At 25.5% G+C, this 27,898-nt stretch overlaps 1 protein-coding gene across 1 annotated transcript in view; it reads right to left on the bottom strand.

The window, feature by feature from the left end:
* The window catches only part of LOC130975145 (uncharacterized), an 83,428-nt gene extending 61,891 nt beyond the window's left edge, over window positions 1–21,537 (bottom strand). The window contains exon 1 of the mRNA XM_057899973.1: window positions 21,380–21,537. Coding sequence (XP_057755956.1) covers window positions 21,380–21,537 — 158 coding nt within the window. The remainder of the gene's footprint in view (window positions 1–21,379) is intronic.
* Window positions 21,538–27,898: the final 6,361 nt, after the last annotated feature.

The following is a 27,898-nucleotide window of genomic DNA, read 5'->3' as shown; positions in this document are numbered from 1 at the left end:
TTACTATGCTGCCCTTATTCTTTTATTGCACCACGTGTTAATTAAATAGGCTAGACACTTGTCGAATAATGAATCATGTACTGCTCTCCTATTATTATAGAGAGATGGCAAGATTTCTTACTTTTCTAAAAGGTATTTAAAAAGTAGAGTGCTAAGACTATGTATTACTTTAATTTTCGAGGATGAAAATTTTTATAAGGTGGGTGGAATGTAAGACCCAAAACTTTTGAAAAGTCTTATTATGAACAAATTTCAAATCATATAATCATTTACAGTTTTAATTTCAGAAATTATTTTATTAAAAATAATTAAAGGCATTTTTGATTAATTATGGATTATTTTTCTATTTACAATTTAAAGTTTTAGAAATTCAAAAATAATAAGATTTGGCTATTTAAATTAGGATTTTATCTAATTTTACAATTATTGAGTTATTTTTTGTATTTAAATTATTAAGTTAGTAGTTATAAAATAATAAGAATTTTTATATGATTTAACTCAATTAATTGATATTTTTATAATTTAATACTTTAAGTTTTAGAAATAAAGAAAATTAATCTTATTATCTTATAATTTCAATTAAAGTATTTGATTCCAAACAAAATAGTATTTTAATACAACAAATAATATTTTAGAATAATTTTAAGGATTCAATTAGTTTCAAATTAAACCCAAAATCTTCAATTCCACACACAAATCCTAACCCTAATTAAATCACAATTTTTTTCTTTACTCTAAATGAAACTCTAGCCGCTACCCTTCTTTTTCCCTTCAACAAATACACACAAAAAACAACACAATGCACACACACTGAAACAGAAAAAGAAGAAAAGGAAAAGGGGGAAGGGACCGCAAAGAAGAAGAAAAGAGGGGAAGGAGGAGCTCGCTAGCCAGCAACGCCCTGCCACCGCGCCAGCTCCTCGCCACCGTGTTGCATCGTTGTCTGTGGGGAGTCACCGCCGCCGCTGACCGAGAAGAGAGGAGATCCGAGAAAGAAAGAGGGAGCGCCAGTGGGAGAGGGAGACCGCTGCCATAGCCGCCACAGTTCGTGCTCCAGCTCATTGCCACCATTGCGTCACCTGCACAGTTGCTACTGTCCATCGCACCACCAGCACGCCATGTCACCGTCAAGAGCAGAGCTGCAGGGAGAGAAGGCTCGCGGTGAGAGAAGGTCGCGGGCCTGGAATTACCACGCCTTTTCGCCGTTCCTCGCCAATTTTGTTGCCGCCGTCAGTGCCTTACTATCGTTGCTGTTGCTGCTGGGAGCCGTGCCACCGTGACCGAGCTTCTGCCGTCAAGAAACACCCCTGTTTCGTTTAAGTTTTTGGGATCTTTATCATCACTGCATGTTTGTTACAATCGTCATCGCTGGAGTAGTTCTGGTCGCCGCTGCCGCTCGAGGTGGCTATTGGGGCTGCCGCCAAACTGATTCAGTGACCGTTGCTATTTCGTTTTCTTATTACAATAAGTGTTTATGTTTCAAAAATCCCTGCGTTAGTATTCTGTTATGTTTGGTTATAAACTTTGAAGTTCCGATAATGTAGGGTCGTGTTCTGAGCATTGCATATCACTTTTAAGTTGCTGTGATTACTGCAAAGTGATCAGGGGCTGAGGTTTCGGTTGTTGTTGATTTTAGGCTGAGAGAAAAGAGTTCCATTGACGCATTTGGTTTATGATTTTGACTTGTCGAGGTAGGGGCTTTTTCTACAAACTAATTTATTTTAAAGTGGAATTGTTATAAATTGATATGATGAGCGAAATGCTTTTCTGGTGATTATGTAAGTCTTATGAATTGTCTGATTTGTCTTGGATGAAAATGGTTGTCTGTTTGATTGAAATAATGTCTAATTTTGTTAAAATAGAGACTTTTGATTGGTTTGATTTGAAATTATTTTAATATTTAAAAGTCTGGATTTGTTTTTATTGGAAACTGATTTGGTCTTGAACCTGTTAAAAAGAGTGATGATTGGTTTGGTTGAGACCCGAAAAGGGTGGCAAAGTCCAACTTTTAGGGGAGATGCTGTCGAAATTTCTATAAAATCCGAAATTTTGTTTGAAAACGTTATTTTAAAAATAATGAATTATGCTTTGAATTAAATTATTGCTGAATAAATTATGTTTGAACTTATTTTATTAAGAAAATTATTATATTTTGAACGTAATTTATTTGAGAAAAGAATTATGTTTAAAGTCGATCTAAAGATGAAAATACTTATGTTTTGGAATTTGATTTAAGTTAACATATTTGGAAAAGTTTTAGTGGATTTCAAAGAAACTTGAATTTCGATTAACAAATTTCACTTGACAATGTTTTAGGAAAAGTGTAAAGTATTCTCTAAAATTTTGAGTTAGCAAAACTGAAACAATTTCTGAGCCTTTGGAAACAGATATAAGAATGAAACTGAAATTGATTTTCAGTTTAAATGATTTGTTTTGGTTTAAGTAAGTTTGTTTTGAAATTGGTTTCGAATATTTGGATACATGACTTGATTTTGATGTAAACTCTAAATTATTTATTCAAATCAAGAAGCTAAGGTTTTAGAGGTTTTCAATGAATTTAAAGAAATAAGTTAGGTTATTTTTTCCTAAAGTCTTGAGACTCTGCTAAAAAATTTTATCACCAAATCCTGATTTAGAATTAATGATTTTGAGTCTTTCAGAAGAGATTTTGAATTTGGCATGGTTTTGAAGTTGTTTGGAAGTTTTGGAAATATGTTACAAAAAGTGGCTCTTTTTTGAAAAAAAAAAAAGTTGACTTGAGAAAAGTGGTTCTTGGCAAGATGTGAACTGAATACGTTTATTATTTGAAAGTAAATGGGGCCAGGAATGATTTTTTGAAATAAGATTTTTAGCCTAATTGATTGAAAGTGTGCAGGAAACTATATCCCTGGTGTGGCAGATCTTCTGCTGCAAGAGTGTGCCCGATACTATATCCGTGAGTTAAATGAGATCTGAGGTAGATTATCCTGCTCACATCTTTTCAGAATCACAAGAGTGTGCCAGACACTATATCCCTGGACCGTGTGCCGGGCACGATATCCTTAGGGGTTCCCATTTATATTCGTGACCAAAAGGCAACATCTTCATGGGGATGTGTCAGGTTGGCAGCTGAACCGACATGTGATATCACAGCCAGTAGGACAGACATTCATCATATGCATCTATGTGACATTGTTTGAGTGTGCATATTGTAATTGGTTTGCCTATGTGAATAATTATATTTAACTGCTAATTGCCATACTTGATAAAATTGCTTTGATTGCGTTTGTACCTTTTTACTTGTTTTTTTTATTGAAATTGTTTGGATTGTGGTGATTTGGAAGCTGACTAAGTTGTTTGGGCTGAGGCCGTGGCTGGTATGTTTGAGGTCTAGTTCTGTATAAAGTATCTGATTGGTTCAGCATAGACTTAACGAACCTATGCTTGGAATAGGATGATCATTTATACAACTTAGGTAACTTCTTTGATGTTTATGGTCTAGTAAAGTATGAAAAATCAAACTCGTACAACATAGATTTAATTGAACCTATTCTTGGGAGTTGGGACAGGTTGGTTATTCATACTGTCTAAGAAAACTTTTAAGATTTTACAAGAAAGGAAAAGGTTTTTTATTTTGAGAAATTAACCAAGTTCTCTTTAAAAAGGATTTTGGGATTTTGAATATGAATCCATGGTTTTTGGAAAGACACATAAGACGAGCAATAATCACTGTACTTTAAAAATAGTTTTATTTTACGTATCTTATTATAGCAACTCTGTAACCCTATAGTGAGAACCAGCGAGGACGATGTTCTCACTCCCCTGCAGGCTTTTCCTTTTTAGGATATGGACGACGAAGTTTCAGAAGAGTTTATTTCATTTTCTGTTTATTCAATATTTCTGTATTATCTTAGTTATTATTTTTCCCTCACCTTTATTTTTATTAATTTTGTAAGAGGGAAAGGAATTTGTGATATGTATGTTTGTAAGTTATGGTTATGTATATAATTTTAAAGTATTGTATCTGAACCATATGTATATATATGCATATGTTTTTAACGAAAAAATATTTTTGAAATGTTATGCAGTTTTAAGTTTTAAACAGGCTCCTATTTTAGTATTAAATATATTTAGAGTCGTCGTAATATTTAATCTATCAGAGTGACACAACTGAAAATGTAACATTCTGATAATAAGAGTGCTACACATTTAATGAAAAAGCATAGTTGCATTTTAATTAAATATATCTAAACTTTATAGGGGAGTCTATTAATGTGAGATAAGCCTTATCTAGTGACGGATTCGTATTGAACTCTATCTTATAATTATTCCGTTGTAGTGACTTTATAAAATCTACTTCCAAAAATATTCATGTATGATTCATACATGTTTCTAACTTTATTATATCCGATTCAAGCAATTCAAAAAACAAAAATTAATATGTACTTGCAACCATTACAACCATTGATATGAGTTATATGAAGTGTTCATGTAAATATTTTTGATATCTCAACCAAAACAAGTTTGCTAATATTTGTTGCATTGATATAGACCATCAATAAAAAATAATTTGACGGTAGCATTGCTATATATTTGTCAATTCAACTAGTAGTGTATATCTTCAAAATAAAAGAAGAATGGATAAAATTACACAGAAATTTTCATTTAGTAAATAGATGTATATTCTAATTTTTTAATAATTCATTTGTACATACTAATATCAAATTTTATTGTTATTTTTATCCGTTTATCGTCTGGATAATTTTTTGGATAATAGTAATTGCCAAATAGCTCTATATATAGTGTGACATGACCTTTTTGATAACATAATAAAAGTTAAATGATAAATTATAAAATTTGTTAAATTTTAATAATAAAAAAAGATTTATAAGTAATTTAAAATTTATTTTTTAGAGAAGAAAAGAAAAGAATAAAAATTTCAAATCACTTGTAAAATTTTTTTATTTAAATTTAACAAATTTAATAATTTATTATTTAATTTTCAATGTATTATTATTAAAAGAGTCACGACACATAATGCAAGAGTTATTCACTATTTCTGAAAAAATTATTCGTTATCTGAAAAAGTTATTCAGATAACAAAATAAAAATGACAACAATATTTGATATTAATGTGTACAGATAATTTATTAAAAAATTTGAATATATATATATATATTCTATAAGAATTTATGTATACTTTTGTCTATTATTTCCAAAATAACTCTGACAATAGTAGGTGAGGTGTTAAACGTCAGATGACGAAAATCCGAAGATCATATATGTTTCCGTCGAAGTTTTCTCCGTCGTATGGATCCGATGATAAATCCAAGGTAAAGGAGAAATTTCTTGTAGGGCACGGTGCTAAGAACGGGTTCAGCATGAATGGAAAGAAATTTATTCTTCACCTACTCTTGGGTTTTTTATTCCCATTTAAACTAAAATTGACACCTATTCTTTGTGTTCACGCTATATATATATGTATAATAATGTAGTAAAATCTCCTGTAATAATGGGACAGGTTTAGAAGATGAATATAGGATAAGAGTACATAACGTCTGATAAGTCATAACATTATATTATCCAATATTATATCAATCATATAATATAATGAATTGTATTTAAGTTTGTTAGAAATAAGATATTAAATTAGAGAAAAAATTTATATATTATTGAATATATTAAGTTCTCAAATAATAAAAAATAAAAAAATATGTATAAGTATTAAGAGAATCGTAATAATAAAGACGTAGTATTTTATTATAAATATAGATATAATAATCTAATGAATGCTAATTGATCCTAACATATTTTGACATCTCCCTTCAAACTCAAGTGAATTTAAACTTTATTTAAAATAATGAAATAAAAAAATGCTTAAACTGATAGAATCAGTGTAGACGGAACTGTCAGAAGGAAGTGCAGATAGAACTGTCGCTTTCTGAAAGAAGCGCAAACAGAACTACCACTATTTGAAGAAAGTACAAACAGAACTGCCGCAGTCTGAATGAAGCGTAGACGGAACTGCCACTGTCCGAAGGAAGCGCAAACGGAATTGCCACAAAGAAACGTAAGTAGAGCTACCACAAGAAAACACAGATAGAACTCTCGGAAGAGACTGCCAAAAAACTGCTGAAAAAATGGTGAACTGTTGAAAAATGGCTGAAAAAGTGTAAAGAGATGGCAAACTATTAGAAGGTGACAAAAAATATATGATTTTCACGAAAATAAGTAGGGAATGAACTAATCGGTTAGGTGAGAAAGCATCAATACATTGACAAAAGAAAAGAAAAAAAATGGCACGAAAGAAAAATATGAAAAATACGGTTATTTCACCAGAAGAAAAATAATCTATCCTTCTCAATAAGGATACCATGATTCTGATACCATGTTAGAAATATAAGACTAAATTAGATAAAGCATTTATGTATTATTGAGTGTATTCAAGTTATTTAGAATGATACAATATAAAAAGATATTTATAGGTGTTAAAAAAATCATAACAATAAAAACGTAATATTATATAATAAATATTCAGATATGCTAAATAATTCTAATGAATGGTTCTTAATCCTAATATATTCTAAAAGTTAAAATGTTAATTCTTTTAATGAAAATGATAAAAACATATAATTTTTTATTTTTAATGGAAATAAACTAAATTTTTCTTTATTCATTAATCACTAAATGTAAATTTTTCTATCAAATAAACTTTTTTATTTAACATATTTTAACCTTTTTTGTTTTAAAGAAAGCCGTATTGTAACTTTTTTTTTATTTAACATATTCTATCGCTTTGAAATAACAAAAAATAACGGCTAGCATTTAATATTTTAAATAAAAAAATGCTATGAGCTTACATTTTTAGTAAAAAAGGAATTGGCTAATACGAGATAAATACAAGAAAAAAATATTTATCACCTAACATTTTTATTTTATTTTTTTATAACTAAACTAATATCCTCTATTCATTTTTATTTATGCGGTCCTTTGAACATTGACTATATGTTTGAGAATTTAATTCTACAAGTCAATGAATTTAATTAAATATGCAGTCAATTATTTGAATTTTGAATGATATTAAATATTCTAAAACTCACTTTGAAGCTACTATAAATGCAACATAACACATGTATGTTAGCAATAATTTGTCTTGAAAGAAAAAGATATTAGAGAATACAATTAGCAGTGAAACCTTATTTAAAATGGCTTCTCCCATAGCTCAACCTTGTCTCCTGGGCTTTTTATGCATTTTATTTATTCTGGCTTCATCAGGTAACGATAAATTCAAAAAAAGAAGCCAAATTTATTTATAAATCGCCATTTTTATCATACAATTAAGTTAAACCAATTGAAGAATGATAGATATTATTTAGCCTTTTATTGTTATTGTTTTTTTTTTATTATTATTCGTTAACATATATTTCTTCTTTTGTATTTTATGAATATAACTGCAAAGTAAACTTTTCCAATTATTATTATTTTTTAAACTTTGAAGGTTAGATCAGTAATATAGCACTGTCCCCTTAGATATGTCATTTTGAGATGTTTAAAATATTAATCATCTTACATATACACTAAAAATTAATTATTAATTTGTCATCAAATAGAAATACATAATTGGTGTTTTCTAGAAAAAAATTGTACGGTAAAAAAATTTGATTATTCTGATAGCTAATTATAACTAATTATATATTTAATTAAAAAATATGTAAAATAATACATATATCCCATGTGTGTGTGCGTACGTGCATGTACGAGTGTGTGCACTTAAAATTTTGGTTAAAATATATAATTTTGACAATCAAACCAAGTAACCCATTGTATTGATCATAATTTTGTTTGTTTTAGTAATTGATTATTCTTTATGTTGATTGCAGGACTATTATTAGCAGAAGGTAGGTCACCTCATCCTAGGTCAGTCTGCGATGGTCCATGCACTGGTTATGGAGACTGCATCACAAATTGCGCTCAAAAGGGCTTTCGTAGTGGTAGCTGTACTGGGTTTGCTCCGAGGGTTATACTTTGTTGTTGTTATTACTAGACCTTAGCAAATGATAATAAAACATATATGAAAATAAAATAAATGATGACACGACTTTTGGTTGGGGATTCATCTTAATTTTCTGTGCTACTGGATTATTTGATAAGTCCAGAAGAGACAATTGGATTTTGACCAAACTTTTAGAAATACTTTGTGTACTCACTTTTTATAAAAAAATAATTTTAAAATTAATAAATAAAATCTCATGGACATGGGCCAAAAGAGAGAAAGGGATGCTGAAAAGAGAAGAAGAAGAAGTTGAGAAAATTAAGGGAAAAAGAGAAAAAGGCACAGGGAAGCAATAATGGAGATAGTGGTTTAGCAAAAACTAGTACATGAATTATTTTCTTATGAACATTACTTTAACTGTTAGGTATTCAAATTTAAGTCTTTACTTTATTGGAATGGAATTATAAACAAGCTAGTCTTAACGAGTATTGACTCGAGTTAAAGAGCTTATAGGAACGATGTCTAAGATCAAGATCAAAATAATTAATCATTCGTATGATCCATTTATAAACCATGTTTTGTTATACATCACATACATAATCTTTTTATAAGCTTTTAAATCTAGAAAAAACATTCATCAATAGGCGTAAAAGAACATTTGTATACAGAAATTGCCTTCAGCCTTTATAATTGGCAGGAGAGAGAATAAGTAATGAAGAAACGAATTTATGTTGTGGAGATTATGGAGAATTCATTTAAATTTATATTTGTATGTTCAACAGCAAAATAGTTAAAGTTAATTACGAGTGGCTATGATGTTGAATAGAATTTTCAATTTTAATTTTCCAAAATAATATGTGATCATTATATTATTACAATAAAATAAATAAATAGATAAAATTAATTAACATTTTTTACTAACCTTAGATTAGTCAACGATGGCAAGTAAGAGTGATAATGAGATGGGCAAGGGCGAATTTTTGTCCTATTTTACTCCATTCTACAATAACTCGCATTAAACTCGTGTCAATTTTATTCGTGAAAAGTAAAAGGTTAAATCATGATTTGCTCCTGCAGGTACTCACCCTGTCAGACCCTTTTTAAAATCAAACAAATAAAATTAATTTTTAAAATTTATATAATTATCATTATATATATAACATAAATTAAAATAAAAATTTAAATATAATACTAATTATTTTATATATATATATATACTGGACTGGAATGGATAGAGGCGAATTTAATCTAAATCCAATTCCATTTCATTAAAAATTTGTTTCGGTGTACAGTTACGTAATTATCTGTTTTAAGTGAGAATAAATAGAGTAAATATTCACAAATTTAAATAGTATTGTCACGATTAATAATGATAAGTATATTAATCGTTTAATCTTTAGTCTCAAGTTAGAGTCTTATGCACAAAAAAAAAAAGAAAATCTCGTTGGTAGACATCTAATCCTTACATTGCATTTCAACTAAGTCGAGATAGGTTAGTCGAATTCTTAATAATAAAATTTGGAGGTCGGTGTTTAAGTTAGGAACAAAAGTAATTAATGTTGTTTTTTAATAATTTAATCAAATAATAATAATAAAAAAAGAATACGTAAAATGGTGAATTTTCAAAAAAATTAAATTTTCTGTACTAAAAAGTGTAATTAAAAATTAAAAATATATATCTTTGATAAAATTTACGTTTTTCTTTGTTTTGAAAATGTTTTAGTGGGAGATAAATATTCAGAGGTTGTTTATTTTTAAAGGCTATATTTTTCTATATCAAAAATTTGTTTTTGGCATTCAGAATATGGTAAATTTTTTAAATGATGCGTTTGAAAATCAAATGTTACATTTTTCATCACTCATGTTTACCAAAATTTAAAACAATAGATTACATTTATTTTTTCTATTGCATCACTTTGAAAATGTAACAAATACTCTATATAAGCATAGCCTTATGTCTTTTACTTTTTTTTAATTTATATATATATATATATATATATATATATATATATATATATATTCTAATATTTTTTTAAAGTTAATATTTACTAATATGATTATATATATCTTGTATTTTTAATTAAATTAGTTAAATATTATAAAAAAAATACATAATAATACTATATAATATTCTTTAAATAATAAAAATTATCCTTAAACAAAATATATTTATAATGAACCAAAAATATTAAGATAATCATAATTTTAAATATTCATACCTCTCACACTAAATTAAGCATATCCATATCAAAATATGTATGAGATTACTTAGAATTTACTACTAATAAACTACGAAAAATTAAAATATTATATCTCACATAAGTATCTTCTAATAAAAGTCATTAATCAATCGTACATTTTTCAATTCTCAACACTACTTCATCTTTTCTAATAAACCATCCTCAAAGTTATTTTGCATAATTATATAGAAAAATAATTAGATTGATATATATGTAAGCAAGAATGATCATAATTAACTCAGAATAAATAAATAAACACGAGAATGATACCTGATCTAAAGTTTGTTGAGCAAAATCTGTTATAGAAACCATAACACCAACCATAAATGAACCCCAACTCAAGACTAAGGCCGAGCTTATCAATGCACTCGAAAGATTTAAATAAAGTTAACAAAATGCACATAATCATAAGTAATTGTTTACTCTAACAAACTGCATATAACACAGATGTTAGACAAGGCCATTAGGTTTTGATTTTTTTTTTGCAAAAGCAATATGAAATGGCACACAAATAAAAAAAAAACTTGGTATATGATTTTTTTATCCATGCAGAGAGTAAGCAGAGAGCAACAACAGCTAGCTGATAAAGTTCATTTGTCTTCAAAGGAAAGCAAGCTCTTGAAAATTTCTAATAAAGGCAAGAAAGTCAAAGTAAAACGGAAACATCAGTTTAAGAAGGGGAGGAACAAATGACCAAGACAAGATAAAAGTAGCAGTGAGATATAAGGATAACATTAGCATCCCGAAATTATAAACAATAAACAATTAGATATATTCAATAATATAAATGATCATATCTCCTCTCCCCCAAAAAAAAAATAAATTAGAAAAACCTAAACGAGGGCCTTAAAATTAAACCATTATGAACCCTATATCTCACTAAAACTTGTGATGTAAAATTTTGCAAGATACATCAAGATTTCATTGTTTCCTCAAGTTCACAAGTAGAATTTTTTGCTCTATACAATTTTTCCACAAATTACAGTTGTTATACTAGTGTCATTTATCTATTTTCGAAGATAGTGTTAAATATATCTTAGAGTTGGTAAAGTTTATTTGATCAAGAACTTGTATGGCGAAAATTATGCCCTTAAGTTTAGGCCTTCAAAAACTCTTGAAAATGGAAACTAATAAAATATAGCAGCATTATTGCCTCAACTAACTAACAGAACAATTAGTTCTTGATCATTAATTAGAAAGGTATCTATGAAATGATAAAAAGGAACCAGAGAAAGGATTGCATACGGAAAGACTTACAGTTTTGTCATTGAAATAAATCCTTGTAGAAGACCACTGCTACCCAAAATTGGAAGCAGGCAAATAGTAAACTCACAATGCAATTATGTTATTATTAATTTTAGATACTTGTTATAATTATATCAAATTTAATTATGACTCTAAATAAATAAAATAATAGATAACATTCAATATTATTTTTTTTCTTTTTTATATTCAATATTTATTGTAAATATAAAAAGTAAAATAATTAATAAAAAATATGAGCAGAAAATAAAACATATTAATTAAAATTCAATTTGTTATCTAATTAATCTTGTGTCCATACAATATAATTTTAAGAAAATTATTATGAATCACAACATTTTTTATTCTACAAAAAAAAAACACTATATGTAGCCTTTAGTAGTACAAAAATAATTATAATTAATTATTGATATTGATATTAATCACAATTAATTATTAAATAATTTAATATTTATCTCGATCAAATTAAATAATAAATTAGTTATAATTAATTTGGTTTAATGAATCAAATAAAATTTAAAATAATTTGATATTTACTCTAATTAAATTAAATATTTGAAGTTATGATTAATGTAATTTAATTAATCAAATAAAATATTAAATGATGAAATATTTATCCTAATCAAATCAAATTTTATAATTGATTAGTTATAATTAATACAATTGAATAAATCAAACACATTAAATTGAAAAATAATTTAGTTAATTTGTGTCTTAAAAACACATTCTAAAAATATTTATTTTTCAATAACTTTTATAAAATATTTTTTATAATATTTTTAACCTATGGTCTAAAGGCACAGTTATAATAACCCATTAAAAAGTACTTAATTAGTTAATACAAATAATTAGTGTAATTGATTTAGTTCAATAAATTAAAATAAATAAATGAGAAAGGAAGAGATAAAGAAAAAGTAAAATTATAAAAACGTGTAGCCATTAAAAAATAATAAAAAAGTCCCCTTTAATTTTTTTTATTTATTAATTATTAATTTATTATAATTAATTTCATAATATTTATTATACGTTATTCATCTTACAAATTAATACAATCAATTAATTGATATCAATTATCGATAATTAATTATAATTGATATAACTCATTTCGCTATACTTTCTAAATAAATAATTAAAAATGCACGTCTCAATTTTTTGTTAAAGTAGAATAAAATAAAATACATAAATTGAGTAGATATAAATCTAAAAATTATAAAATTTTATTAACAAATCAAATAAATTAGTACCATAAAACTAAATTTAATGTCTATTTTAAAAATAATTACTGATCTTTTATTCTTTTAATTATTAATAATTTAAATAAAGTAATGCCATATAATTTATTTTGTTTTCTATTTTAAGTAAATACTAACATTCTATTTTTCTAATTATTTGCTTGTCTTATTTATCATTTATGCTTTCAATCAATTATATTAATAAACAAATAAACTAAATTAACTCCGATTATACTTGGACTATTCAATAATTCAACATAATCTTTTTAATTTGGAATTAACTACTAACGATAGAAAATAAAAAAATTTAGAGTAATTCAATATTATGAACATTAATTATTATTGTGAAATAACCTAAAATCATAATACAATTTATTTTTAAAGAAATAATCAAGTATTATTGTTAATTATGAAATAATCTAAAATCATAATGCATTTTATTTTTAAAAAAAAATCATTCATTGATATCTATAAATAGAAACTATCGTCAAAATGTTTGATTAAAAATATAAGGGGTTAATTACTATTTATTATTAATAATATATCAATTATATCAAAAAGTAAAAATATAATTATCCATATTTACACCATTAAAAGAATTACTATCATGAGTAAAATTTTGTCAAAAAAAAGATAAAATCGCATACATAGTAAATCTAAAAAATAAATATCCTAATATTGTAAATTCATTGATAGTGTTCTAATATTTTGGCATATCATAAATCATATTATAAATTTATATATCATATTATAATTTTAAGTCAACTCCTTAAACACATTATAACATAAACCATCTAAAAAGATACACCAAATTAACAAATATCACATGGATCACAACATACACTCTAAATTGTTACGATATTTCAAATAAAAAGAACATCAATATAAAAAAATCAATGAATATAACTAAAATAAAGAGCAACAAAGAGACACACAAAAAAAAATAATAACAAAAATTTAATAAAAACATTAACATATAAACCACATACACGAATAATGTATATATTAATTGTGAATCACAAAAAAAGACAATGAAATACTCATGATAAAATAAAATATTACAAAACAAAATTATAGTAAGATTATTTAAAAACAACATAAAGATAACATAATTTTTTTTGTTGTTCAGAAGTTAAAAGAAAAAAAAGTATGCGCCTAATAATAAGCAATTAAAATAAACAAAAATTTAAAAAAGTATAAAAAATAAAATGTATAAATAAAGATAAAAAGAAACAAAAATTAAATAAATAGTAAAGTATCGTTTTTATCCCCAATATTTGGGGTAAGTCCCAAAGTTGTTTTTAACGTTTTAATCGTCCTATTTAAGTACTTAACGTTTCAAAATGAACTCAATGTTGTCCTGCTGTTAGGGATCCGTTAACAGAACTGACGGTGGGACAAAATTGAGACGATTTTGAAACGTTAGGGACTTAAATAGGACGAAAACTTTGAGGACAAAAATGATACATAAAAATAAATTTTAATTTTATCCTTCAATAATATTAATTTTTTACTATACATAGTATTCAATTATTTTTTAATCACATCTAAGTAAATTACACTTAATCATATTACTTTCATTCTAAATAAATTAATTTTTTTATAATTTTATTCTTAAAAATTTTTAGTTATCATGAAATGTTTGTAGAATGACTAGTATATAAACTTGTAGAAAAGATAAAAAATAATATATATATATAATAAAATATAAATTATACTTTTTGTCTCTAATGTATTAAAATTTTTTAAAATTATAAAAAAATAAATTTATTTAAAATAAAAGTAATGTAATTAAGTGTAATTTATTTAGATGTAATTAAAAAATAATTGAATACTATGTACAGTAAAAAATTGATATTATTGAAAGATAAAATAAAATTAAAATTTATTTTTATGTATTATTTTTGTCCCCAACATTTTCGTCCTATTTAAGTCCCTAACGTTTCAAAATCGTCTCAATTTTGTCCCGCCGTCAATTCTGCTAAAACATCCCTAATAACGGTAGGACAACATTGAATCAATTTTGAAGTTAGGGATTTAAATATGAGGATTGAAACGTTATGGATAACTTTAGGACTTATCCCAAACATTGGGGACAAAAATAATACTTTACTCTTAAATAAAATTACAAAAATTATATCCTAAAGATGAGAGAGAGAGGGAGAGAGGGAGGGAAGGAGAGAGAAAGAGGAGGGAGGGAGGGAGAGAGGGAGATAAATAAAAATAAAAGAAATAAAAATTAAATAAATTACAAAAATTATACCCTAAACATGAGAGAGAGGGAGAGAAAAAAGAGAGCGAATGAGTAAAAATATTTTATCTTGTATAAATAGATGGTATTAAGAAAAATAAACTAATTAAATTAATTCATATATTTCGTTATCATATTTATTATTTATTAAATAATTTGATATTTACTTTAGTCAAATCAAATAATTAATATAATTAATCAAATTAATTAATTAATATAATTAATTATAATTAATCAATTCATATAAATTATAATAAATGGTGAGATTTAAATGTCTAATTAAATTAATTAATTGATATAATTAAGTAATTATAATTTATTTGTTTTAACAAATTAAATGAAATAGATCAAGAAATACCTCAAAAGCATGCCACATCAGTTCCATCATTAAGTGTAAAAATTCAATTTTTATATAATAGAATAGAATAGATATATAATAAAGATATTTTCTTAAATTAGAATAATTATACATTAGTCATTAAATATTAATTGTAATATTGTAATATAATTATTATAAAGATATTTTCGAAAATAAATTTATTTAGAGAAATATGAATTAGTTATTAATAACCGATGCCATTATCATATAATTATTATTATCAATATAATTAAAATGATTAAAAATATTTTTGATTGATAATTGATAAGTAGTTTAATAATGTATTAAATATTGATTTTATATAATTATAATAAAGACATTTTTCTAAATTAGTATAATTATGTATTATTACTTAAATGCTAATTATAGTATAATTATAATAAAGATATTTTTACAAAATAAACTTAGAAGAGAAAATAGTGCATTCATTTTGGCCGGAAAATAGATTCACGAGGAATCAACACCCCACTTCCATTAATTGGGGGAAAATCCAATTTTAATATATTAAATAGATATTCGGATTAGGGATTTATTTCAAATCATTCAAATTTTAATAATAATAAAAAATATATAATAATATAATTTATTGAATTATATCTTTTCTAATATTTTGTCATGATGAAAAATATTTTCACAAGCTAAAAATATATTAATTAATATTTTAATATATGTAATTTATGATTAAGGGTAAAATATAGTTTTTGTTTCTGAAATTTTGTAAAAATTTTAAAAATATCCTTAAGTTTTATTTTGTTTCAGTTTTGTCTTAAAAGTTTTCGTTTTGCCTCAAATATGCCCTCGACGGCTAAATTTTCAACAAATTTAAAACTAATCTAACAATAATGCATAAAAATTATGAAACTGTTGGGTGTTGTGTGTTGTTCTTATGAAACTGTTGTTGAATAGGTTTTAAATTTTTAAAAAATTAACCGTTAGAGATATATTTGATGCAAATAAAAAATTTTAAAACAAAATTGAAACAAAATAAACTTAAGGATATTTTTAAAATTTTTGTCAAATTTTAAGGACAAAAAACATATTTTACCCCATGATTAATTAAATATCGAAACAAAAATGTAATTTATTATCTCAATAATATGCATTATTGTAATTTAAAACAATATAGCATTTCTAAGATATATATATATATAACAAACATTGAAGGACATTTTTGTAAAATGAGTTAAAGATTAAAATAGTATAATATTGTAAGGGAGAAGAATGTAGACTGCGTATAAAAAAAGAAATGATAGTGATATTTCTCAAGGAAGAAAAGTTATTTATCTTAGTCAAATATAATTCAAACCTCTTGTTAATGAAAAGTAAATTCTTGATTTTTTTCATAATTTCATAAGTCAAAGCTATTGTTAATATACGTAATTTTTTGAAAGATTTATTTATTATGTTACGTCTAAAATTAATTATATATATTATTATTTTTCTTGAGAATTAATTACATTAATTTGAAAGTTGACTTAATTATTGTGTATAATTTACAGATATCATTTCTTTTTAAACAAGATTAGTGTATATTCTCGTACTCTATACGGGATAATACATAAAATTATATAAAAAATTTTATTAAAATTTAAATAAAATATATATAGTAATTATTATAAATATTTTACAAAGTTATAATTAAAATCAAACTTTCAGAATTTTAATATTAAAATATTAAAAATAATTAATATTTGTCTTAATCAATTTGAGTTTGTTGAGTGATCATCATTCTCACTCGTCCGCCTAAACAATTATTAGAAATTAGAATCTCGGCTAGCGGTAAACCCTTAATAAATGGAGTATCAATACGTGGTTAAACTTGGTACTCGACCCGTCCAAACCCAGTTAGAAAGAGTAATAACTTGACCCGAGTCGGGTCAGATTTTGCTCAGGACAGGGCATGCTCGGATTTAGGGTGTACCCGTCCTGGATATATACATATAAACACTTTTTAGGAATTAGAATTTGCCTCACATCAAAGATTCAGTGATTCACAACTTTAGTTCATACTCTATAGCCATGCAAGAGAAATCCAATCATTTTCATCCAAAGTCTTCTTCTTCACGAAAAACCTCATAGCTCTCGTCATCGTCATTGCTAAGCCCATCGCTGCCTACCCCTTTACAGCTATCATCTTCCTTTACAGCTCATGTCGCCATCGCTACTTATCCCGTTTTCATCGCTGTTGAGCCCATTGCCACCTTTCTCCTGCCGAGTCCCTTTTCTCTTAGGTAATTAAATTCCTCTCTCTCTCTCTCTCTCTCTCTCTCTCTCTCTCTCTCTCTCTCTCTCTCTCTCTCTCTCTCTCTCTCTCTCTCTCTCTCTCTCTCTCTCTCTCTCTTCAAGTTGGACCAGTTGAAAATAGGCATGCATGAGATCATTTTTGCATGTAATTTCTGAATATTCTCATTCAAATTTGATCTATGTGGTTGAGTATTTTAGTATGGCGATCATTGTAGTTTCATTGCGACAGTAATGTGATAAAAGCTGTTGTAATTTCATAATTAATATATGAGACAGACTAGATTATTAAAGTAATCAGGAAAATAATATTCATATGTGCGCATAAAATTTATAAGATGAGATTATCTCAAGAAAATATATACGTATAGCCCAAGTGGAAGATTGTTAGGAAATTATTATTTCTTAATATATTTATGGACAATACATATATTAATGATAATCGCAAATTAAGTAATTTCACATTAAATGGTTTATACAACGGTGATCTCATTTATTGTCATAAATGTTGAATTAAATAAGTCATTATTGCTTTTCATTTGGATAAAGAAGATTAAAACTATAGATACTATTTTATTTGAGTTTTAAGGTTTAATGAGTGGCACACTCAAATATAAATAATGACTTCATAATTTTGGTCTCCAACACATCAAACTCGCCTCCTTAGCTCTTTTCCCACGGTGGAGTTGTAATTCATCCCTATCAGAGATACAGAAGGTTTTGGTTGACGAAGATAAAAGAACCACAAGAGTCAAGCTCTCTAATCTCGATCATGCTCTGGAATGAAGGGACACTTCGCACTCTCAACTATATTTCTTAATGATTTAACATGGATGATCTTGAAGTTGAGAAATCCTAAAATTTTCAGATAAAATAGAATTTTTATTCAATCAAATGATGATAAATAATTTTAGTAAATTAAATGATATTAATGTGATCATTGGATGATAAAAAATTTTAGAAAAATAAATAAATAAATAATATTTTAAGAGTATAAAAATATTAAATTGTCATTTTAATTTATTTTTTTAATCAATGATAATAAATATCTTGAATTAATTAAATTTTTACAAAAAATTATATACCTAAAATTATTTTATTTCTTCAAAAAAATTTTGAACATACAATAGTTCAATGAGAGATTGACTATTGAGAATTGAATATAATATTTTTAAATTCATATTTTCAATAAAAAATGTAGTTAGTTCTATCCATCATAAATAATTCTATATTCACTATCACTTATCCATCTAAATAATTCTAACATTGATAGAATATTGTTTTTAGATGAAAAATTTAAAATATATTTATTCTATTTCAAGAATCAATATTCATATTTAACGTAGAATTTTAACAAATATGGCAAAAAAATATTATATTTTTTAGTTAAAAAAGTAAAATATTTATAAATATATCTTTATGCTATCTTTAGCTTTAGATTTTTCATTGGCAAGTCAATGGAATGAAATCATATTTCTATAACATATACAAGAATGTATATTATACATAAATAAAAAATGTTAGGTGTAATAAAAACAAATACATAAATTAAAGTAAAATTTAGAAAAATAAGAACAAAAAAAATATTGAAGGAAAGAAATATAAATAGAAGAAAAATAAAATTATTAGATAGAAGAAAAATAATTTAATAAATTTTATGTGTATATAAAAGAGAAATAAAAAGAAGATATAGAGTACCTTGCTTAATTTAGCAAGATTTATGAGAATAAATACATAGAATAAGAGAATAAAAAATAATAAAAAAATTAAATATCTGAATTAATATAAAAAATAAAAAATAATAAAATAATAATAATCCATCATAATCTTAATCTTTTAATATAATTAATTAATAACAATATAATTAGTCTATCATAATCCTAATCTAATCTTTTAATATAATTAATTCTAATTAAGTAATCAAATAAATTAAATATAAATATGTCTAATCTAATCATATAAAAAATAATATATTTTCTATATATATATATATATATTAGGGATAAAATGTCACTTTAAAGTGAGATTATTATTATTAATGACATATAAATATTAAAATTATATTAATGCATTAATTGAAATACATTATTAGGATAAAAAGTTGCAAGAATTAAAATAACTAAAATTTATTAACTTTAACTAGTTAAATTAGTATAAAAATAAGAAAGAAATGATTAGTCAGATTAAATAAATTTAAAAATATTACTGAGCAAAGTAAATGTCACAATAATTATATTACTGATTGACAAAAAATTAATTCAATCAATTCAAATTTTTATTTAAAATAGGCAATCAAAGATCACCAATGAATAAAAACGAATGGGATATAATAAAAAATAATTTTAGTAGTATAAATGATTAAATAAATTATTATATACAATTTTTACTTTTTATCTTATTATAATTTAAGTTAACATTAATGGTAAAAAAACTAATTTTAAATAGCTCTTTTGTATTTTACAACATAATTAAAGTACAATTCATAATTTTTTATTTTGTGATTAATCAAAAATTTTTAAATTTTTTGGTTAAGTCTTCTGTATTTTATGATTGATAATTTTTTTCTACAAAACACAAATTTTGTGATGAATTATTACAATCATAATTAATTAAGAGAATAAAAAATTGTAAAAAATCAAATAAAATATAAAAAACAGAATAAAAATTAATTTTGAAACTAAAAATTTGTCGATTGTGCTAGAAATTCTAAAAATTTGTATTTTATTATATAATCAATTTTGTTACTTACTTCAACTTCATTATCCCTTTGTATAAAAAAAAAAAAGTATATAATGTTACACTTATTTTAAAAAAGTTGAAACTTTTCAAATACACAATATAATGTATAATTTAAGAACAGTAAGATAAAAAATATCTAGAAATTCCTAATAGTATTTAAAATTTTCAGTGACGATAATACAAAGAGTTTAAATCTACCAAATGAATTCACCTTTGCACATCTTATTTAAATTTAAATTATAAAATTTAATTTGTATCTTCTTTTTTTCTCTTAATATAAATTATTTTTGACAAAAAATATGAAAAAATCTATTAGACCAAAAAGATATTCTATCCAAAAATTATTATAAGGAGATTTATAATTAATGAAGAAAATAATAAAAGCATTAATAATAATAAAAAAATGAAGCTCATATTAAAAAATGTTAGAAAAAAATAATAAAGTTCATATTAATAATAATAATATTGAGGAATGATATTATTGCTTTAGGTTTCTAGTTTCTGCTTTTGGCCATCGTTTTTTTTTTCTTTCTTTGCTTTTTTATTTAAATTATAAAGTCATAAAAAATAGGAAATAATTCAAGAAAACAAATTATATAGGTCATAGGAGAAAAATAAATTATTATATGATAGAATTAACATGAGTATATTTCATCATTAAATCAACAAATTACACATAAAGAGAAAAAAAAAGAAAAAAGAGTTAAAATATCAAAAGTAATAAAAAGAATATTTTTACAATTTTATTCCGTCATGTTTATAGAAGACTATAAAACAATGAATTTCTAACTAAATTAAATTGTATTTATTAGAGCAGTAGAGAAAAGATTTGTGTATATTCAAGTTGTGTAGAATGATACAATATAGAAGAGTATTTATAGGTGCTAAAAGAATCAAAATAATAAAGGTGTAATATCCTATAATATGTTAAAAGATGCTAATTGATCTAATTGATCCTAATTATACTCTAACATCTCCCCTCAAACTCAAGTGACAACTTGAGCTTGAAACTTATTTGAAACAACTAAATAAAAAAAATGCATAAATTGATAAAATGGGTACAAACGGAACTGCCTAAAGAAAGCGCAGATAGAATTGTCAGAAGAAAGCACAGAAGCGTAGGCGGAACTGTTGGAAGGAAGCGCAAACAGAACTGCCGAAAGGAAGCGCAGACGGAACTGTCGGAAGGAAGCGCAGACAAAACTGCCGGAAGAAAACATAGACGAAATTGTCGGAAGAGAACGTAGACAAAACTGCTGAAAAGATGGTGAACTGCCAGAAAACTGCTGAAAAGTGACAAAGTGCGAAGAGATAACAAATTATCGAAAGGTGACGAAAAACATATGATTTCTCCAAGTGAATAAGTAAGTAGTGGATGAGCTAATCAGTGAGCTCAGAAAAATATCAGAGCACTGACAAAAGAGAAAGAAAAAAATGGCACAGAAAAAAAATATGAAAAGTACGATGATTTTACTAGAAGAAATTCAACTTATCCTCCTCAAAGAGGATACCATGGCTCTAATATCATGTTAGAAAGGGGAGAGAGAGTAATAGAAAAAAGGTTTGTGAGTACTCAAGTTGTGTAGAATGATACAATATAGAAGAATATTTATAGATGATAAGAGAATCAAAATAATAAAGACGTAATATACTATAACAAATATTCAGATATGTTAAATAATGCTAATTGATCAAATTGATCCTAATTATACTCTAACAATTATATTCAATTAATTGATATACATAATATTAAATTGTGTGATACTTAAATATCTAATCAAATCAATTAGTTGATATAATTATTAAGCCATCGTAATATATTGTATTTAATAAAAAGAAATAAATCAGGAAACACTCTGAGAAGCATGCCATGCCAGCTTTATCATTAAGTGCAAAAAATCAATTTTTATATAATAGAATAAATAAAATAGATAAGTAAGTAAGTATTTGCACTATTATACTTCTTGTTCTAGATGATGACTTAAGATATTTGTTTTGTATGTTAAATAATATAAATAATATTTTGTATCTTATATTCATTAAATATTGATATTAAGAGGAGAAAATTATGTAATAAATTATATAAATAGTAATTATAAAAAATAAATAATTATTTATTATATATAATAATTCTTGGTATACATAATATCATGGATATATTAGGATGTCTATTTTAATTATGTGAGTAATTATTGTTATTTTTACTTTTTTTTATTATATTAATAAATAATATTTAAAACTAAAAGAAAGAAAAATAATTAAAAAACTTTCTTAATTTGAATAAAAATTTTCTTATAAATATAGTAAAAATATAAGATGTGACGTAGAAAAAAAAGTTAAAGCAACATAAATTTTTACTAAAAATAAAAATATTTGTTAGTTTATTTTTTTAGCCACGTGACTATTTTATTCAATGTATAAATTTCAATTGATATAAACTAATGATAGTTAAGTATACCAAAAAAAAGCAATCAATGAAAAAATAAAACGTAAATAAGGCAAATATGTTCTGAAAAAATTAGAATAAAATAAAAACCTCCAATTATAACCATTAATCATAATCACATATATTTATTTTAAAATTTATACTTCGAAAATTCAGAGTATTAATATTTTGTATTTTTATTTTTTCAATTTTAGACTATTATAAACATTAGTTGGTCTCTAATAATACCAATTCTTTTAAAATAATAAACATAATTAAACAATTCTAAAAATATATAATGATTTTTAAAATAATAAAAAATATACAATTACCTAAAATATATCATTTGTGGAGCATTTGAAATTTTTTGCCAATATAAAAATTATATATAATATCCTATTATAAACAAATAAGTGTTTAATCAAAGAATTTAATATTTATATAATATAAAAAATAAATTAAAATTTAAGGTTACTCATAATAAATGCTCAAGCTTAAATTTTTATAAATAAAATTTTATTATTTTTTTTTCGAAGTAACTTATACAATAAAAATTCCTAACGCATTATTAATATTCAAATAATAGAAATAAAATTATATTAATTATATTTATACAATAATTCAAAATTATAAAATTATATATATATATATATATAAATAAGTATGAAATAATATATTAATAAATAAAAAATATTATTAAAAGTTAAATATACAGATAAAAAATTATAACTTGTAAAAATATCTCTAGAATTTATTACATAAATATTAAAAGTCATGTATTTATATAAATTAAATTATATTAAATTATAAGATATTTAGATATTTAATTAAATTTAAAAATAAATAGTATGCCAATTCAAATAATTTAGATTGAAGATAAAAAAATATATAATCAAATTATATCATATAATATAACATTTCTATAAGTTTCTTTTATAACAAATCTAATATAAAAATATTTATCATCATCTGTTTAACGTAACAATTTGAATTTAGGTGGATTATTCCAAAAAAATACCTTTTTTGAATTATTTATTGTTAATATCAAGTCAATTTTATAACATTCAATAATGACATGAATGATTATATTTGAACCACAAAGTTCACCTAAAATAAAATATGAAAATTGATGAGAACAGAATATTAAGACAAAAAATTATTAGAAGCGTAAAAATAAAAAATATCAAATTTAAATAATGTAAAAAAGAATCTATATATAAAGATGTGAATTGTAAAAATAGAGGGATACATATATATAAAGAAGAATAGCATGCATGCATGAACGTTTATTCACTATATCATAATTTGCTTCGGCCATATGATGAATTCAGCGGCAGTTGGCAGCTCCAAAAGTTTGCATCGGTGCCCCTCGAACACATGGCCTGATTTCTTAAGCCGCAAGTATGCCAAGCATATTATCGTCCAATTCCATCAGCAACGGTAATACCTAAATTGAGATATTTTCGAATTACAAACAAACAATCAACGAAACACTATTCATCCATACTAGGGATGTTCAAAACCGATCCGGACCGAACAAAACCGATCGACCGAACCGAAAAAACCAAAAACCGAAAAAACCGAAAAAATTATGTTTTGCTGTTTTTATTGCGGTTCGGTTCGGTTTTCGGTTCTGACAATGAAAACCCTAACCGAACCGAACCGAACCGGTTCAAAAAAAACTAAAACAAAACCAACCCTCCCCCTACACCCACCCCCCCACAACCTGACCTAACCTAGCCGCCAACCCTCACATTCACTCTGCGCTCTCCACTCTCAAAACCGACTCCCACTCTCGCAACAGCCAACACCTCCCACTCCCAACCTGCGTGAACCCCTTCCTCCCACCATCTCCCTGCGCCGACGAACCCCTTCCTCTTCCCACCTCCCAGCGCCGCCGAACCCTTCCAGCTTTCACACAGCGCCGCCGAACCCTTCGTCCCAGCACCTCCTCGCGGATAGCACCAACCAACACCATCGTCGCGGAGCCAGCACCACCCCTGCCACCCACAGCATCGTTTCTGGCCTCGCGGAGACAGCACCACCCAGCCACCCACAGCATCGTTTCTGGCCTCGCGGAGACGCGGACAGCACCCGCCACCCAGCCACCGAGTCAAGTCAGATATAGAGCCTCCAATTCAGGTATTCAATTTCTGTTCAATAATCATTGATTCATTGTTGTTCAATTTCTGTTTCAGTGTATATTTGTTGCTGATTTTTGTTCTTGGTTTAATTTGTTGTTGATTTTTGTATATTGTTGTTCAATTTCCGTTTCAGGATATATTTGTTGCTGGTTTTTGTTCATGGTTTAATTTATTTGTTGTTGATTTACTGAAATTGCTTCTGATTGTTGATTTTCTTCTTCCTTCCTTGAATATGTTTCACTTTTATTTCTATTCTGCTGTCTGATTTTGTTGAGCCTCTGCTTTTACTTGGACTTTCCAACACCATTTCTTGTAGCTTTCCATTCGATTCAAATTCGTGGCTTTCTTGTTATAAATTTGTTCTTGATTATTGATTGTTGTTTTTGGTTCACTGCCATTATTAAATTTTTAATTTGTTCTTCATTTTAATTTGTTTTTTTATTTTGAGTTTAGGGTTCACTACTGCTATTATTGATTATTGATGAGGTAATCCTGAATTGAATAAATGTCTTTATTAATTCTGTGGCTGATTGGCTTTGTGGTTGGGTTTTTCGGGTTGATTGCAGTGGTTTATGTAGGGGTTCTTTGTTTTAGACTTGTGAAGGCTAAAAGAATTCAGGACATGGAAAGACAAGCCAATGAAGATTTGGTTCTTGAAAGTAGATGGGTTGGCAATAGTAAAATGCCTTCTGCAGCTGTCACAAGAACTCAACCAGTTCTTGAGAGTGGTGTTCAGTAGTTTTTGTTTTTGTTAGTATTGGTTCAATTACTTTACTGCTTTTCTCTTTGGTAAACAGGGATCTTCTATTATTATAAGCAATGAAGAAAGCATTTGTATCTTCATCATAACATGAAATTTCAGTTTTCTTTTTATACTAAGATCACACTACCTTGTTATTACTCCCTTCAATGTCTGGCACTATACTTATTTTTCGCCATGATAAACATGTATTCGATCGTCAAGGAATCATCAAGAACGGACGTGATATATTTGTGGTATTTGTTTATGCAGTTTGTTCACAGCTTCACTAATTGCCACTGTCTCTGCCTCTTGCCTGCCTCTGTTCCGCAGTTGTCACAGATTTTAATATATGTTTTGATTTTTTATTGATGAAATTGCTATGCTTTGAATTCTGTTAATGTGAAATTAGGATTAGGTTTAGGGTTTGAATTCTGTAATTGATAAATTTGGATTGAGTTATATTCTTGCTCTGAAATTGAGGTTAGGGTTTGTGAAATTGGGACAATTTAGGGTTTGGTCTCTGTTAAATGTAAATTATTTTTTTTATTTTTTTGTTTATTTAAATCTTTTTTAATAATTAAAAAACCGAACAAACCGAACCGAACCAAACCGATTTTAATTGGTTTGGTTTGGTTCGGATGATCTCGACAAAAAAACCGAACCAAATCGAACCGCAGTCTTAATAAACGATTGGATCGGATGACTTTTTCTTAATTAACCGAACCAAACCGCACCGCGAACACCCCTAATCCATACATTCTCATTTATATATAAAAGAAATTTTATATAAAAAAAAGAAGAAAAGAAGAGTTGAAATAGCAAGAGCGATAAAAATGATGATTCTTATAATTTTGTTTGGCCGTCTATATATAGAAGACCAAAAAATCATGATTATCTAACAAAATTAATTTGTATTTATTGCATTCAATTTGAATAAGCAAGAAATTATCATATTTTAGTTTAGTATTTAATTCAAATGATTTGAATTTGACTCAATACATATAATTTAATTTGATTTAATTATTAGTTAAAAATATCTCAGTTGTTTATTTTATTCATAAATTTATTATTTTGATTATTAATAATTTAATCAAATCAATTAATTAATATACATAACTAATATACCTAATTTGATTTAATAAATTAAAAAATAAATTTAAAATATTACCAAAATATTAAAAGAAATAAATTAAAAAATACTATTAAAATAAATTGATATAAATTATAATAATTATGTAATCTTTAAATACTAATCAAATTAATTAGTTAATATAATTAATCTCATAATAAATTGTATTTAATGAGTTAAAAGAAATAAAATAAGAAACACTCTCAAAAGCATGCCACGTCAGCTTTATCATTAAATGTAGAAATCTGATTTTTATATAATAGAATAGATAGAATAGATAAAGTAAGGTGGTCAATGTTGTTTTTTTCTCTTTTCCAAATCAATTGACCTTTTTAACAATTTCATGGGTTCTTATATTCTGTATATAGAGAGAGAGTTATTATATCCCTTCCTGAGATGGTCAATTTATTTATTATATCTTTTCATAAGAAAAAATAATCAATAAAATAAAATTAGAAATTAAAATAGATTAATACAGATAGATTTATAGATAGATTTAGTCTTTATTACAGATGGATTTTTGGTTACCGACGGATTTTGTTTTTCTGTAAAAGCCCCGTCGGAAATTATTTACCGACGGATTTTTACCAGTTACCGACAGATTTTCCCTCTGTAAATTCTTCATCCATTTCCTTGAGGCGACGAATTTTCCAACGGATTTTTTATCTGTAATTACAGACGAATTTTTAGACAGATTTTTCGTATGTGATTACAGACGAATTTTTCGACAGATTTTTCGTCTGTAATTTGAACTTTGAAAAATCATCTCACACTCTAATTACAGATAAAAAATCCATCTGTAAATCTGTCAGTAAGGTAAAATATTTTTTTTAAATTTTTCTATTGTAAAATAAACCTGTTTTCATACAAAATAAATATAAAAAAACTCAAATCAACTCATATAAATTATATATTTTTTTTCTTTGAGATATATAAAAAATAGATTATCTATATAATATTTCTTTGTATATAACTCTACTTATTCAATAATATACAGTTATACATTCATTTGGAGTGAAAATTACATCCATGTCTCAGAAACATTAGTAGAGTAGCTTCCTTAGAATTTTCTAAAATTTTTTGAACAATGCAAGCTAAGCTAGAGACCACTCATATGGTAAGTGTAGAACTTTATGGCAAC

This window comes from Arachis stenosperma, chromosome 4 (genome assembly GCF_014773155.1).
Source record: "Arachis stenosperma cultivar V10309 chromosome 4, arast.V10309.gnm1.PFL2, whole genome shotgun sequence".
Classification (NCBI taxonomy): domain Eukaryota; kingdom Viridiplantae; phylum Streptophyta; class Magnoliopsida; order Fabales; family Fabaceae; genus Arachis; species Arachis stenosperma.
The sequence above is the reverse complement of the archived record's forward strand: the minus strand, read 5'-3'. Positions and strand labels throughout refer to the sequence as shown.